This window comes from Bidens hawaiensis, unplaced genomic scaffold (assembly GCF_021521415.1).
Source record: "Bidens hawaiensis isolate Kalapana, Puna unplaced genomic scaffold, B.hawaiensis_p1.1 tig00043725_1, whole genome shotgun sequence".
In the NCBI taxonomy this organism is placed as follows: Eukaryota; Viridiplantae; Streptophyta; class Magnoliopsida; order Asterales; family Asteraceae; genus Bidens; species Bidens hawaiensis.
The window spans coordinates 89,385-106,541 of record NW_027505861.1 but is presented as its reverse complement, the minus strand read 5'-3'; the positions used below and the strand labels follow the sequence as shown (position 1 = coordinate 106,541).

Sequence of the window (17,157 nt, the reverse complement as noted above, 5' to 3'; positions counted from 1 at the left end):
TACCCTCCATCACTAAAGTAGTTTGATCACATTCACCAAACCATTTTGATCATTAATATTCAAAAACTCGGGAGACGAAATGGGATTGAAAGGTGATTCAACAGGAGACGAGCTACGATTATGAGGCTCGGAAACACTATTTGATTCGGTAGTACTTGAATTTGTCTTCACAGGCGTCATTAACGGGACTTGATTATTACGGATCAAATGGTCATTTGACGGCATAATCTTGTTTAGTAGCTTTTGAAGTTGGTCTTTTGCTTCGTCTCTTTCTTGACAAACAATCTTTAGTGACTGTAATAACTGTTTCGTCAATTCCATTTTTTTTTTCATTTCTTCGTGGCTTTTGGCTTTTACGGCTTCTAATTCAAGTGTTGTGTAAACAAGCTTTTGTTTAAGTTCATCAACATTCTGCAATATCAAAAACTCAAATTAGTTAGATCAATTATTATTAAAAAACAATTAAGTTTGATGGTTAAATGAAATTGATGTTTATGATTAAAGTATGAATTGTTATTTAATACTATGAAACGGGTAAGAGAAATCAACGTTAACAAAGACATAAAATGTCACAAAGACTGTTTGTTGATAACACACAAGAACAGGAAAATTGATAGGAAATTAGAAAAGAAGTTCCAAAGGAAAATAGTGGGGGAAAAAAAGCAAAAAACTTGCCAATTACAGTAATTTAAGTTTTGAAAATATTGATTTTAATAAACTAAATTATAATTCCTTAACCAATTATTATCCATATTGTTTTCTAATTTGTCTTCAAAAACAATCTTTATCCAACGTGATTGTTATTGACAAAGAAAATGAGAGTTAGTAGTGTCAATGATCATATTAAAAGTACGGATTATTATAATAAAAGAACAATTTAAACAGTTTCAAATGGGATAGAAATAGCATACAAATATGTGGAAAAATATCACAATGTTATATTCAACTTGACTAGAAATGCCATTTGATTGACATATTAGCACAACTCCATCCAAGATTAATCTTGATAAATCCATTTTTATTATGGATCATAAAAAACTAATAAAAATTCTCAAGAAATGCTAGTAATTGACAAATTAGCAAAATCCCAGCAAATAAATAATGGAATTTGAGCTAAAATATCTTGTGAAAAATATAGAAACATATAAGAATTCAAGAATGCATGAACCCACCTCTTGATAACTCCATAAAGATGCAAATTCCTCCATTCTTTATCTTTATTCTGTGTTGATATTTTGTGAGGGAGTTCAGACCGAGAAAGGTGTGAACTCTTTTATAGGACGAAGCTCAAGATATAAGATATTCTATTTTTTTTTTATTTCAAAATATGAAATAAAATAAAGTTTCGGTGGATTTTTCTTTTCTTTTTGAATTTTTAATAGTGGGTTCCATTTTTTAGGGAAATTGTCTCTTGCTAAAAATAATCACTCTTATGGTTGTTATGGAAAATAAATACGTTTTAATTTTCACATTTTAATAATGGTAAGTTGCCTTTAATAACCATGCAAAGCAAAAAAGAGGACTTTTTTTTTTCGTTTTAATTTAGTAAATACGTGTATATGTGTTTACACGTAATTTTTTCATATTCATGCTTCATGTTTGTTTCCACAAAATATTTATATCACATAACGTACGTTACTACGTTAGACTATATTATCAACTTTTACTTGACATATACTATTATAATAAAAGACTACTCACTTGTGCCACTTGTCACTTCCTTGCTCATTCTCATCTTTTTTAACATTTTTTTAAAAACATAAATTTGAATATGATCAACTCATTTACCATGCTTCCTAAAAATTCGAATTCTTTGTTTATTTGGAAAGCTACAATCACTATTTACTAGTTGTTTAAAACTTTTCATTATATATCTTTATTTTATATAATTAAGATACTATTAGTTTGTTTTCTCATTAGTTATATTTTTGTTTATATTTTGCTTAATGTGTAAAGATTAACATTTTTATTAAAATCACTTTATTTAAAATTTTTAAAATTAAGAGAATTTTAGGTAAACATTAAAACCATTATTAGTTTTAGCTGAAACTTTGGAAACTTACACTTTGGTTTTCTTGCTAAAATTCTAATCATACGAATAATTATTAGTTTTAAACGTTAAAATCAAGTATTAAATTATGTTTTTTTCCTTATTAATACATATATAAGTGTGGAAACAATCGTGGTTTACTGGTGTTTAAATTTCAACAACTTTCAAACGAAATTATCTAATCACAAGGGATATGTATCAAGTTATAAATATTTATTATTTAACACTTTTAACTAATATAAATGTGAGTGATTTGATTTTTCAATTTTCCCTAAATATAAATCAATAGATTATTTTAGGTAGATTTTTTTAATGAATAAATCAATGGTCTAATATGATCAAGCTATAATTACGACTTTTTTATTTAATCTGATCAACTCATTTACCATGATTGTTTCCTATAAATTATAATTATTTCATTATTTTGAAAACTACAATCATGATTTTTAAATTGTTTTAAACAATTATAGAGATAGAGTTATATCAACTTAATTAAATATTGCAACTTCTTCTTAAATAATCACTAATCACACGGGATTAGTATTCAAAGTTTAAAGCATTCTTTATCTAATATTTTAAGTACTATATATAAGACACACCATGTGGTACTTTGCTAACTCATATAGTAATCAACGTTTTCACAACTATGGCAAACATGTTAGTAAGTCTTTTTCATATTCCTGCCAATTGCATTCCTTATGTAATACTTTCAACTATTTCATATACTCCTTGATTATATGACTTTTAACTGTAATAAATAAAAAAACTTGAAATATTTCAATACAGATCAGTTGGTGACAACAAATTTATCATGCTCAATCATCTTTCAAGTCAATTAGTATTATACTTTGTATTAAAATTCTGTTAGTATAATATTATTAAAAGTATCCAATTCAATAAAAAAATAACCAACATATATATATTTACTTGAAAGAACCTGTGTTCTCACATGGACAGCTATACACCGCCTTGTCAAGAGTTACAAGCAGACATGTGCTAAAGATTTTGACTTTTGATAAACAAGGTAATCTGACAATTACAGCCAAAAATGTAGTGTACAAGGAAATTTTCTTATTTATAAATATTTGCGTAATGTTTCTTTTGTAATTCCTGTAATTTTAATGTAAGTTGTAACTGTATTATTAACAATATATGATAATATCGTTGTTGATTGTATATTTCTTAATGTTTAAATTTTAAAATGAGAAAATTATGATTTACCTCACTATGCTTTATGGACGGGAGCACTTTACGGGTCCAGTTCGATTATACGCGTTGTGTGCCACACTCACTGCCACTAAAGCACAGGGAGACAAATCATAATTTTCTCTTTCAAAAGTTTCATCAATTACCTGTGTAATACACATGTCTCAAACTAGTATCTTTATACAGTTCGTGTAATACACAGATTACTAGCCTGGTAGAATATATATAACCTAGTAGAATCAGTGAAAGAGAGAAACAGAAATGATTAGATAACCGTCTTTTGTATAACATTCAAAACAACGGATACAAATGAATATACGATTTAAGTGGTCCTTTACGTATTATTAGTTACGAAACAAACATCATCTCTAGATTGAGAGTTTTATAACAGGTTTTAGACAAATAAGATGACTTTATATAATTGTTAGAATCTAAAACGTGTTAAATCCGTTTAGATGACTTTATATAATTGTTAGAATCTAAAACGTGTTAAATCCGTTTAGTTTGGCCTGGCAATTTTTTTTTATGCCTTTTGTGAATAAGTACGTTTTTTTTAACGGCATTGTGAATAATTATAAGTTATTAGATGCTGTTATCAAATTAATTTTAGTTGATTAAAGTAGAAGTTTTTTATTTTGAGTTGCTATTTATTGATGATTTATTTGTTTTCTATTTATTGAACTTTGTAACTATTAATAAATTTATCTGGTGAATTTGTTTTAACTAAACCCGACAATGTTATGGCATATGGCATATAGTTTAAATTTTGTACCGCCGATTGAATAAATAAATACATATCTGAGAAAGTAAAAAAAAGAAAAAGAAAAAAAAGAAAAGAAGATAAATACCGCATAAAATGTTGTCGGTAGCTAATGGTTTCATCGTATAAATTTTCGACTATTATATAGTTTTTTTTTGTCGGAATAATTGTCGTAATATTTTGCTTCTTTTTCTTTAGTATTTTAAAGTCAATTTCATAAGTAAAACGTTAGAAACCCGACAACATATGAAAGCTATATATAATTAGTTTTTTAATCATAAGGAAATAAGGCTTATTTGATCATCTGAAAAAACTGAAAGCATTACATAAATAAAAGTTTTTGTAAGAAAGAATTAAAAAGTTTTACCCTATAAACTTGATATCAAGCTAAGTCGTCTAGCTTGAGCTTTTTTTTTAACAACTAATTTTCATTTTTTATTATTTTTTCTTCTTGTGAGACTTGAACCCTAATCTTTGTTAGGTAACACCAACATATTTACTATCACACCAAAAGAGGTGGGAGATCTGACTCGAGCTAACTCATTTATATTGATATTAGGATTTGATATTTAAAATTTTAAATAAAAAAGTTAATACCAAATTAATTTAGAGGGCCTATTATCCCGGGGCAACGGTTTGATGATAATTTTGTAAAATTTGTACTTGAATGCTTGTGCTTACTGGTTAGTTTACATTTCATTGGGGACGGCCTCAGCAAGATAGAGATGTGAAACAGGTCTATGTGTGCCTGGCTACCGAAAGCATCGCTACTCACGAGTCTAACAATGGTCTATCGGCAACGCAGGTTGCGTGCTTGATAACCTGCTTGAACCGGTATTGGGGGAAGATTGGTCAAGATATAGAACTAGCATTCAATCGTTAAAGAGAGTAATGGATCAACCCATTTGAGGATTGAGATGATCTCAGGTGAAGGTAGTCGATGCACGCTTGGATCACCTTTCTTATGAGTGTCCATTTTGCCAAAGCCAATACTTATGTGAGTTGTCAGCATTGTTGCTCGGTGTGCAATGCAGATGCGAGGCACATACACAAGAACTTGCATGGTTATGGTGGTGGGAGAATGTAGTGGACGAACAATTTGGAGATTGCTTTGCCAAGTTTTTACTTGAACGCTTGCCTTTAATGATTTGTCCAAAATAACGTCAACAAGATAGAGACATGAAGATGTCTAAGTGTGGTTGCACACCGAACGCATCACTAATGGTGAGATGTTAATGCTCACCTAATGAGTCAAGTGCTGGACGAAAGTCACGAAACCATTGACCCAAATCATTAGAGAGACACATTAGCTATCTGAGCACGCGTTAGGGGCCCTCGAAGATGACGCTATGACATTATGAACACATATCGTGGGATTTTAGATAAATGGAATCGGGTTTTAAAAATTAAATTCTTGACTTGCTTAACTTGAATTGAGTTCGGCTTGTTTACAAACAAGATAACTTGACTCGAATCATTTATTAAAGAGCCAATTTAAAATGCATTTTGAGGCACAAACTTTTTTGAACAACCATAATGACCTCAAGTCTATTAGGCAAGAGTAGAGTTTAGAATTAAACTTAAAAATACAACTTAGAAACTATTTTTTAAAATCGAAGTTTACTATCGTACCTGATGGATGATGATGGCTGAAGAATTTTGAGATGAAGAACTTTGTTGATGAAAACTTAGGGTTTTTTTTAATTGTAATCGGGTGTTGAAAGATGAAGTACAAAAAGAGGGGTTTTTATTGTGGTAATATCCAGGTAATCAATTAAACAAGTTAAAAGAAATGTAAAAAAGAAATTAAAATCCACATCATGTCCTAGTCAGGTTACACGTCAGCATAAAACTAACCCCGCTAAGTTTTTTTAACGACGGACCTTTGAGGACCAAACTTATTAAATTTGGGACTATCACCAGGAATAAATTGAATATGGATTATTATCGGCAATAGACTTTAATAAGGATTATTAAAATCCAACTTTCCATTTAGCTTTTACTTTGTATGTGTCAGTTTCTTTTTTTATTTAAATTAAGTTAAAATACTAGTTAATTTGATCAAAATCCATATTTTAGTAACGCTTTTTATAAAAATTTTAAATTTGTATGTTACGTGGCGAGTTACACTTTCCTCTTATGTAAAATGCTAACGCTATCAAGAATTCAATTAGAATGAATATAAAACAAAATTATGTGTTAATCAATATAATTTACTAGTAAAACCAAGAATGATTACAATCTAACAACTTTGTGGTTGTTTTATTTCATCGTGAGTTTTGTTTGACTTTTATTGTCATTTGAATGACTTTTATGGGCACTTAGAATAAATATTTTGGACGGCCGAAGAATAACATGCGAGGGACAAGTTAATTCGGTGGGTCAAGATTTGATTTAAATACGAATTAAAAGTGACTTTTTCAATAGGTGAATAAAGAATTAAAAGTCGGTTATAACTTACAAGTTACTAGTCGAGTGTCTGCACGATGTAGCGGGGAATAACATTTTAAGGTTGTAGCGAGCCAAGGCTAGGTTGACTCGAACTTTACACCAATCCGACTCTGCTCAGCTCCAAATTAAAGTTGAAATCTTAAAGTCGAGTTCATCTTGATTATTTTGATATTTATATAATTTGGATACTATTAATCATATTTTTGTGAAACATATAAAATGAAAAAAAAAAGAATAAAGTTGAGTAATATTTGGATATACATGAGGGCTCAAAGTTTTACATTAAATAGTAGAATATATCGATAAGTATGTAATTATATGACATATTGGAAAACTTTTTAAATTATAACAAGTTTGTTTATGTTTTTTTATCAAACAAATAAAAGGTTAGATATGTAACTAATGGAAACATCAACATGTAAACATTTATCACTTAAAAAACTTGTACATTCATGTAGTAATAACTTGTACATTTTAAACCATCCATCTGATTTGAAAAAAAAAATTTATATTGAATTGTTGCCAACATAAGCCCATTTAAACGGGTATGCTCGGATTTTTTAATTGTTTTTCATAAAACATATAAGATTAAAATAAAAAGGGTAAAGTTGAGTAAAAAGTGGGTAAACATGAGTAGTCAAAGTTGTAATTATTTCTTAAATTAACAAAATTTGAGTAAAGTTAATGTACCATAATTGTAATTACATTTGTTGAAATCAAATGAACGTGAGTTAATTAGTTTAAAGACTACTTTGCCCCTTTAAACACATGTACCTTATGCATTGAAAATTATAAATCCCCTGTAACATAGGTCTTAATTTGCCATTTTACTTATGTATTATATATAGTATATAGATATAGATATAGGGTATGTTTCGAAAAACTAGCTGCTAGCTGGAAGCTGGTGGCTGGTTGCTTGAAGCTGGTAGCTGTAGTTTTTTAGATATATTTAGATGTTTGGCAGAGTAGATGGAGCTTTTAAAAAATGTATAAAATTACTAAAATGAGCATAACTAAAAACAACAATAGCAAATGTATTTATTTTGAAAGGTTATTTAAGTAAATTAAAATACTAAAAACTTGTAGCCCTTTTTAAACGATACTAGTAGAAACTTTATGCTTTTTCTCCTAACCTGAAAGTTTCAAGCTTCTTAAACAAAACAAGACTTTTAATTAAGTATGAGTTTTTTCTTAAAAACTTGAAGCTAGAAGCTCATAAAGATTTCTGCCAAACATATCCATAAATAACCTAAAATCAAAAAACATAATTTAATTTTGAGGCATATTGAAATTAGAAAGCGGTATGGCAAATGTTTGGGCTTAGGCCCAAATACTTTTAGTCTTTTGACCAAATTTGTTTAAAAAATAAGATGAACAGAAGAAGACGATTTTGAATTAGAAATAAAAGTTTTTGGTAAAACTTGAACAAATGCAGATAACTGATATTAAAATGTAATATTATTTTAATAATAATGAATGTATAAATATTATGCATCAAGTTACCAAATATATAAATAGTAATAACATAAAACTAATACTCTGAATTATGATTTAAGAAAACTGAATTGTGCCGATATTTTTATATGGAATAAAAGATTTGGTTAAGATTTAATAAAAAAGATTATTTGAATTAGAACACAACATTATAAAGAATTCATATAATAATAATATAAAAAAGGTATTTGTTATTATATGTGAAGTTACTAAATATGTAATAGGTAAATAATAATAAAATAAAAAATTGCTTTAAGCAGGCAAAAAAACAGTTATGAGTTTATCTTTGATGTATTAAAGTACACTTTTTAAAAGATAAAAAATAGTAATTTTTTAATATTCAATAGTATGTCGATCAAACCTAAAAAGCAATGACGCAGTTTATGGATAGTTTTGGTGATAAATAAATTTTTTACTTTCTAACTAAACGATAGGAACAAATAGCATATATATAAAATATAGTAAAAAACCAAGAATGATCACTATCAAACTATAACTTTATGTTTGTTTTATTCCATCGTGCATTTGGCTTTTGATTTGTATTGTCATTTGAATAACTTTATGTTGTTTGACACTTTGACTATAAATATCTTTGACAACTAAAGACCAAAAATAGTCCAGGGGAAGGTTAAATGAATAAATTCCACGACCGGAACGATCTACATAACCGATTCGATTGGAATAATGCTCTTATGACGACGTCTAATCACCTGAACCATAGTCAAAATTTATTAGTTTTTTCTTCAGAAATCTAGTTTTTCTAATTTATTTACTCATTCAGACTTGATATTCTGTTTATTTCAGGTTTCATATTTTGTTGACGTTAAAAGTTTGTACAAATTATATTTTGCTTTGATTTAGTTGTAAATATTTTTAGACGTCATACATCTTTTAAAACCAGTCCAGCTATAAAAACACTTTCTAAAACCAAAACCCAATTTAAGATAGGCAGGTAGAAAGCATGAATGCTTGATAAAATGGTTGTGGAGTCGTTTCTTCAAGGCCATCGGTTAGCCGCTCTTAACTAGTCCCAAATTTCATTATTTTGTAGATGAACAAAAAAATATTATTAAACTAAAAGGACAATATTAACAAGGCTATTTATAGTGGTCAACACGAGAGTCGGATAATGGGTCAAAATAGGTTCGGGTCAATCGTGTCGAATCTGGTTAGCAAACCATCAAAGCATTTTTGGCCAGTTTTCTAATTTCATCCAACTTCATAGCCACGTTATATTATACTGTATATTAATTTTAAACTTTGTAGATAAGATTGGTGCATTAAGTATTATACATAATGCTTTAGAGATAGCATCTATGGCCTTAAAGTTTGTATTTTATGTATCGTTTGTGGTTTTTTTAGTTTTTAGCTAAATTGCTTATAATTTTTTTTTTATTTTTTTTGGGGGGGGGGGGGGGGTGCTCTCTTACTCATATATATTAGTATTAAAGTTTTTGTATTATTGTGAAGGCAATATATATATTTTAAGACTATTTTTTCATATATTTAAGATTGTTATCCATTGTGTTTAGTGCAATTTAAAGTGCATTTATGTCTTATTTGTCTTAGCAAAATGTGCAGTTATCACATTCATAGTTCAAAAAGCAAGTAGAAAATGGTATTTGAGTAGATGTCAAGATGAGAAGGAAAGATTCTTTTGGAATTGTTGCTGCTGTTAGTGTTTTATATACTTCACAGAAACTAATGCTGATACTAATAGGTTAAACAGTAGTGTCACATACATTTAAATCGAGTCGGCCCAGATATGCCTACGTGGGGGTGTAGTCAATGTCAATTCATCATTTTTAACATCTACAAAATCAAGACCGAACATGAAACTTTGGTTTCATTCGGATCCATCGTGGAAAATAGATAGACCACTAGATTTAAGAAGTAAACCAGCTAACAAAAAATGATACTGAAAAGAAAAAGAAAAAAAAAGCCCTATAAGATCTATGTTTGATATATTAATTCAAAGCATCCCTCTAGAAGAAGATACACACAATTCAAATGCTTTATATACTCATTAATAAACACACACACACACACATATATATATATATGCTGCTACAACCATAGAATAGATGATGTTCTAAGTTACAAATGGCCCTCTCTTAGGCCTTGACAACCTCTTAAAAGGTTAGGATCCCCTTAGAAAACAAATTCCAGTCTAGTTTTTCATGAAATTGCCAATAACACACTTGTAGTATCATATTTTGATACAGTTTAGTGTTAAAAGTACTACGAATAACCGTAGGAACAAATGCACATAAAATGAGTAACCTAGGGGCATTCGCTAACCCTGAACTTGAAGGTAACGCTTTCTCCTAAATTGAAAGTTGAATCAGCATATGCACCATGAGCTCTCTTGGGCTCATATCCCCGGTACATGTTCTTGTAAAACCGCGTCTTGTCACACACAACCAAATCAATCTTCTTAGCTTTATTAACCAAATCCCACTTGTCATAAGGTTCACCAATCTTGTGACTCACATGAATCTCACCATTCTCCTTCTTCAAAAGCATTTTAGCATTCTTCAAAAACCCTTTCACTAACTCCTTGTTCATTCTGCGTTATCAACAATTAAATCAAACAAACACGAGCAGGGGGTTTGTCCGTTTAAATTTAACCACAAACGAACAAACATCAACACTCAAACAAACGAATTATTAAATGACCATACATACTTGATTTGGCAGCCATTGTCTTCTGGGAACCGGAAGCCGACATGAGGGAAGTTGTAGACGATACGGTTGAAGCGCTGCGTCGTGAGGAAAAAGTGGTTGCCCATGGTGGTGGCATCCACACCATAGAGTACCACCGCACCCCTCTCCTCAAGTTCTCTGATATTATCACTCGCGTTGCCAAACTTGTTCACCAGTTCCTCTGTTACAGCAATTTGTTAGGGCCCATGTTAAATACAAATGTATATAAAACACTTCCATTTTAGTTATAAAACATTATTTTATTTGAATTTTAAAATTTGGCATAAGACACTGAAACTAATACGGGTTGATCCAAACATAAACCTGTAAAAAGCCGTGAATTTGGTGTTATGATAAACTTACGTTGGGTATCGAGGGTGGTGGCGACGATGTTCCGGGCAGATCCGAAAGCTCGTGCCAAGCAGAGGGAGAAGGAGAAATCACCGTCTCCAACCAGGAGTATTTTATGGGCTGAAGAGTACTGGCCTTTACTCTTTACTTCCGCTTCTTCCTCCTCCTCCGATGAGGATGATCCGTCATCCGATTCTTGTGTTGCTGCCGATGTTGACATCTTTTTCTTTCCCCAAAACTCTTCCACTCGTCTTTCTTTTATTTTCAATAATTTGATTGATTCCAAAAAAGTAAACATTTTCTTTCTTTGTGTTTTCTTTTTTGTTAAATATTTTAACATCTTTGTTTTCCTACCAACATTAGCTACGCTAGTAATCTAATGACTAAGATGTTAGTTTGTTCTTTTAGATTTAAAATGTTTGCAGCCTGCGAACCAAATCTGTAGACATCTATAGAAAAAAAAGATTGACCGAACCTCTGCAGTCTGCAAGAAGAAAACTGTTTTTTTTAACGTCTGTAGATTGCTAAAATAAGGTGGTGGTAGTGTACAAACTGTAGTAGTGGGTGATGGTGGGTGATGGCGGTGTTGAATGGTGATAGTGGTAGTGGTGATGGATAGTGGGAGGTGGTAGTGGTGGACAATGGTGGTGGTGGACGGTGTGTGGGTGGTAGGGGGTAGACGATGGTGGTGGCGAAAGGTGGGTGGTGGTGGTGGTGGTGGTGGCAGATGGTGGGTAGTAGACGGTGGTGGTGGGAGGTGGTAGTGGCGGACAGTGGTGGTGGCGAACAGCGGGTAGTGGTGGTGGTGGTCGATGGTGGTGGTGAACAGTGTTTGATAGTCCAATCCCACCATCCTGTTATGAGGAAAACACGTTGTCCGAAAACCCACTACGCTTTACCTAATTACGATAGGATTCGATCTCTAGTTTGATGCAACTTGAAAGCATCCATGGGCCTCCTGATGTGCCTTTTTAAAGGGGTCATTTGATCCAATTATAAATTGGACGGATAGCAGAATGGGCTCGGAGTGGTATATGTTTATCTCGTTTTCTAGTTTATCTTTTGAATTGTATGGTGTAAATAGGATTACCGTTGGATTGTTTAGTTGAGGTGATTATGTTTCGATTAAAGAAAATCGTATGCTTTAGACTGAATCATTCAATTCATCCTTTCAAATAGAAATCATCCACTTGATTAAGCCATTTTAAAACAGAAAAATGGTAAAAAGGTGAGAGGGTAAAAGATACTAAGAAATAAAGAAATTACCATAAAGTTGCAATCACCAAAAACAAACCAAAAATCTTTGAAGCAAAACAAAAACATACATAATCCAGATATTATTTATCAACTAAGCAGAATATACCGAAAAGCATCATCCATCAAAGGACTTATCAATTTGAAGGAGCAAAGAAGATCTCACTGTTCATCCTCTTTGAACGGAACGTCTTCTCCACCTCGGGTGTCACATTGAACGAAGCCTGCAAAACCTCGGGAGACAACGCCTTCCACACTGATGTTCTTCCAGCCATGTGAGTGAATATCGGGCTGTCGTATATTAAACGCATATTTACTTATTAGTAATCACATTTCATATTATGATATTTATTAATTAGCATCTTGGATCGTTTAGGAATTAGGCTCACAAGCCAACTCAATCTTGCTAAGTAAAGCTCGGGCTCAAGATAAACAAGTCAAGTCACCAAACTACCCGACTGATATACATTCTACAAAGCCCGTTTCAGCCCATACTAAAATGACATTTACTCAACCCGCCATACCAGCCCGTTTAACAAATGAACAATTGGGTTGTAGCAATTGGATTAAGAAACAGAAGACTTACTTAGGAGTAGAGATAATGGAGAACCATTCCAGCCCATCATTATCAGAAATCTTAGAAACAACAAAGAACCTTGGAACAATGAACAAGTTCCCAGCTTTCACAGTCGTTTCAAGAACCCGTTTCCCATCAACACCAACAATCTGGGCCCGCCCACTGCCCCTAACAATGTAAGTCACTTGAAGTGCAGAATCACACGAAAAACCAGGCGAACACATCGCATTACCATCCAACCTCACAAGATCAGCACCCAACCCAACTTCACCAACCAAAGGCAAGTTCTTGGTGTTCAAAACAACCACCCGACCACCGCCCATAATGTCAACATCCAACGGTGCATCCAAACAGTTCAAAGCCATCCCGGTTCTATGATCTTTGTTGGGCTCGGGCATTTTAGCACCGGCATCAACTTTAATGATTCCGTTATCTGTCTGGTTCCCGACTAGTGCTTTGGCAGTGGATTCATCTACATCCCAAGCACGACACACGAATTCCATTGAAAAGCCAGTGAAGATGCCATTGGAACCGGTTAAGAAGAAGTCGGTGAAAGAGCCTGGTTTGTGGGCAGTTTTGGTGTCGCCTAAGAAAAGGACTTGGAGCTCGGTGTCTTCTTTGTTGTACCACCATGTGACTACACCAAATGGGAGCGCAATTGCATCACCTGTTTTGATTGCTAAGACGTTTTCTTCTTTTTCGGGCAGAACAATGCCAGCAACACCATTACCTAAGGAAAATTGTATGAAGTTTCAGATCGCATTGGTAAGCAATTGAATATTTAACTATGTGTTTCATGTTTTCCATCTTAGTTGACTTTTCTTCCACTTGATGATTTCAATAGAAAAAACAAAATTTATAAAAGGTGAATGCCATAGAACATTATCAGCCAGCACAGAATCGAGTCAGAGCAACGTAGTGATGATTAATCTAATAATTTTCCAGATCACTTTTGGATTTAATCAGTTTAAAATAAAATATATGATTAATCACAAGAATATTAAATATCAATCACTACTTAAACAATTATAAAAACGTGAATGAAACAAGGATATAAAATATCATCACCAGCTACTCCATTAATAAGACAAATTTTAAACAAGTTGCAAGGTTTGAATATGAAAGTATAGTAATTGTTTCCTGTCTTAAACTTTGAATATGAAAGTACAGTAAATATTGTTTCCTGTCTTAAGGTCATCATGTTTGTTCAAACTCGTGTCTAAACAGGTTAGATAGGCTAACTTGCTAATGACTTGTTTATGTTTAAACCTGTATATATTTTTTTACACATATTTTTAATAAAACATATGCTCTAGTTAGTGGACGTGGTCGTGTCGTATAACCTCATGTTTGCGTTGGCACGATTAACATGACGATCCACAAAATCATCCAAAACTCACAAATTGAAATCTGTACCTTAAAGAATGCAAGCAACATTGACCTAAACAACACCACTAACTAAACGATATAAGAGCATGAATGATTAACACAAATCAAAATATCAACCATGTAGCTAATATCAGTCTAATCTAAACAGACATCAGTAACAGTAATAACGAATCTAGCAATCAGAAATTCGATTAACAGTCACTGTATCAAAGACCTAGGATTACAAAACCTAATCATGATCTTATCAACAAAGTAAACAGCCACAATTAAAAAACCTAATTGCGATCAAAACTACAACATTTCACAAATTCATCCAAAATTCGCAATCGAAATCTGTACATCGCAGAACATAAGCAACATACGATCGATCTAAACAACTCCACTAACTAAATTCATCCAAATCGGTCACGAAAAAACATGTGTGCGTCTGGTAAATCAGTCCAATCTAAACAGATATCATGATTACAAATAACGAATCCAGAAACAAAAATTCAATTAACCTTAACCAAAATCAAACAGCTACAATTAAAAAACCTAATTACAATCAGAACCACAACAACCCACAAAATCATACAAAATTCGCAAGCAACATTCGATCGATCGATCTAAATGACTCCAGTAACTAAACGATACAACAACATGAACGATAATTCGATAATTATAATAATAATAATAATAATTCAAATCAAGTCATCGATCTAAATCGCAAATTAAACAGCTACGATTAAAAAACCTAATTACGATCTAAACATTTAATCACGTAACAATTAAGTATGTATGCATCTCGTAAATCAGTCTAATCTAAACAAATATCACTAATTAATAATAATAATAATAATAATAGATACCTTGCAGAACGTAAGCAACCTTAGCGGAATCGGAGTACCGCGGCAGCGCGAGACCGTTCTTATTGAGGAAGAGTTTACCGGCACCGATATTGCCTTGCTTGAGCATGGGAAGGTCGTTAGGGCACCATGCATGGTACGATCCACCGGCTCCTCCGTACAATTGCTTAGGCAGTTTCGGTGATAGATCGATATCCATTGCCGGAATAAGAGACTTGATCGGTTACAATTAGTGAGAGTGTTTGGCTGATGATGATGATTGATGTGATGATGAGTTTGTTAGTTAGGAGGAGGGGTGTATTTATAGTGGAACATGACTACGTGGATGAAGGAGAAGCTATCGTGGAGAGTCGATCTCGTAAATGAATTTGAATTATTCACAAATACCTTTTTTATTTTTATTTTTATTTTTAGTTATCTATCTAGTTCTAAAGGATCAATATTTTCTTTAAAAAAATCACTAATTATTAACTTTTAATATATAGATATTTAATATTTGTGCCAATGAGCTGGTGGTGGAGTTGTAATCGAGGTTCGATTCCTAATCTCAACATTTAGTTTTAAAGGCACCGTGGTTATGATGAGAGTCTAGGCTAGTAGATGGCTTTTACTAGTTGGATTCTTGAACTGAACGAGTTTGATCTCACCGCCCTGTCATCCCTTCGGGTAAGTGTTCCAGGCGTTGACCTTAGGTGAGAGTTTTTCCCATAACAAAAGTCGAGGGTATCCGGATTCCGAATGTGGTGAATTTAACCAGTAACCCATTTGGATGATTTATTGGCCGTATAAAAAAAGATATTGAATACTTGTATTTTTTGTTTTTGTTTTAATTGGTTGTGTGATAGCTTAACTCACTCTATTTAATTTGTTGCTAAGACTAGGCGCAGCGATTTAACTAATAAATAAAAGCACTTTGTGGCGTCAATGTCAAGTATGTATTGGGATCTCGATAACTAGCATATCAAAAATGTGTAATGGTTTAACAAATAACACAATTATTAATTAATCTTTTTTTATCTAATAAAAGTGTGAAAATGGTTTGATTGATTAAGAAAAGACTCTTGTCCCACATATTTGAGCACATGTCTTCGATAAAACAGCGGCGCTCAAAGGGACAACCTGCCCTTTGACGCCCTGTGCCTCAATCGTGTAATGGTGTATGCCACCTTCTTTGATAATGTGGAGTGAGCCGTTAACCCACAACTACATAGCCTTAAATTAGTTCGAATATATTAAAAGGTGTTTTGACTTTTGAGGCTCGTAGTTTTATAATAATGTATCATAAAAACTAGATGACAAATAAATAGGTGCATTTAATTTCTGTTTACTATAATACATTTAATGCATTTAATATTTTATGATTCTTAATATTGAAAATAAATTAAATACTATTTTGACATATTAATGAAACGAATTTGTAAACATATCCGGCAAAAACATATTCTTCAGATATATATACTTTTAAAAGGAAAATGATAATAATGTAGAACTAAACTAGAGGATAAGATATTCGTTAAAATCCAAACCGGATAGATTAATTTTGTAAAATTATGTAATTTAATTGGATGATTATCTATTTGATTGAATTTTAAACTTTTACAAGATAAATAAATTTCAGTAGTGAGATCCATACATGAAATTAGCCAATTAAACGTACAAATAACTAAATTAATTAAACTATATAGTAACTAGTTTGATCCTCCCATGTTACGGGAGTTTATTTAAGTGTTTGTTTTTAATCGTTTTGTTATTTTATGATAATTTATTTTATTTTTTAACGTAGTTTGTTTTAATTTAATACATATATATATATTAGTTTGTTATTATATTTTTTTTGCGTTTGGGTATTTTCAATTGAGATGTGTAGGTTTTTCAGATTTTTAACGAACAAAAATACACGAACACGAACACGTTGATTTTTTTAAATGAACAAACACGAACACAAATATTTGTCTAATGAAAAAGATGACGTTGATGTAGTTGACGATGACGGGTAGTATCGGAAGTTAACCGGCGCTGTAGATGATAGACCAGCAATAGAGAACATGTAAAGAAGATAAATTAAATTAGAGTT

The 17,157-nt window shown here is 31.8% G+C and overlaps 3 protein-coding genes across 3 annotated transcripts; all 3 read right to left on the bottom strand.

Moving 5' to 3' along the window:
* Nucleotides 1-12: 12 nt before the first annotated feature.
* LOC143615666 (uncharacterized) lies at nucleotides 13-1,208 on the bottom strand. Its single transcript, XM_077088736.1, has 2 exons — nucleotides 1,173-1,208; nucleotides 13-411 (listed from the first exon to the last, which is right to left on the bottom strand). Exons 1-2 carry the CDS (start codon nucleotides 1,206-1,208, stop codon nucleotides 13-15), a joined length of 435 nt encoding a protein of 144 aa, XP_076944851.1.
* Nucleotides 1,209-10,188: 8,980 nt separating this feature from the next.
* Nucleotides 10,189-11,271, bottom strand: LOC143615672 (uncharacterized protein At4g26485-like). Its single transcript, XM_077088743.1, has 3 exons — nucleotides 11,031-11,271; nucleotides 10,650-10,848; nucleotides 10,189-10,530 (listed from the first exon to the last, which is right to left on the bottom strand). The coding sequence occupies exons 1-3, from the start codon at nucleotides 11,236-11,238 to the stop codon at nucleotides 10,245-10,247; spliced, it is 693 nt and encodes a 230-aa protein (XP_076944858.1). The 5' UTR covers nucleotides 11,239-11,271; the 3' UTR covers nucleotides 10,189-10,244.
* Nucleotides 11,272-12,243: 972 nt separating this feature from the next.
* On the bottom strand, nucleotides 12,244-15,415 carry LOC143615671 (glutelin type-B 5-like). Its single transcript, XM_077088741.1, has 3 exons — nucleotides 15,087-15,415; nucleotides 12,859-13,579; nucleotides 12,244-12,563 (listed from the first exon to the last, which is right to left on the bottom strand). Exons 1-3 carry the CDS (start codon nucleotides 15,280-15,282, stop codon nucleotides 12,410-12,412), a joined length of 1,071 nt encoding a protein of 356 aa, XP_076944856.1. The 5' UTR covers nucleotides 15,283-15,415; the 3' UTR covers nucleotides 12,244-12,409.
* Nucleotides 15,416-17,157: the final 1,742 nt, after the last annotated feature.

Excerpts from the sequence above, each read along its gene's own strand:
- LOC143615666 (XM_077088736.1), bottom strand. The coding sequence starts at position 1,208 with ATGGAGGAATTTGCATCTTTATGGAGTTATCAAGAG. Across the intron at positions 412-1,172 it reads CTTTATGGAGTTATCAAGAG|AATGTTGATGAACTTAAACA; the intron begins GTGGGTTCATGC and ends TTGATATTGCAG.
- LOC143615672 (XM_077088743.1), bottom strand. The coding sequence starts at position 11,238 with ATGTCAACATCGGCAGCAACACAAGAATCGGATGACGGATCATCCTCA. Across the intron at positions 10,849-11,030 it reads CACCACCCTCGATACCCAAC|AGGAACTGGTGAACAAGTTT; the intron begins GTAAGTTTATCA and ends TTGCTGTAACAG. Across the intron at positions 10,531-10,649 it reads GACAATGGCTGCCAAATCAA|AATGAACAAGGAGTTAGTGA; the intron begins GTATGTATGGTC and ends TTGATAACGCAG.
- LOC143615671 (XM_077088741.1), bottom strand. The coding sequence starts at position 15,282 with ATGGATATCGATCTATCACCGAAACTGCCTAAGCAATTGTACGGAGGA. Across the intron at positions 13,580-15,086 it reads GGTTGCTTACGTTCTGCAAG|GTAATGGTGTTGCTGGCATT; the intron begins GTATCTATTATT and ends AATTTTCCTTAG. Across the intron at positions 12,564-12,858 it reads TCCATTATCTCTACTCCTAA|CCCGATATTCACTCACATGG; the intron begins GTAAGTCTTCTG and ends AATATACGACAG.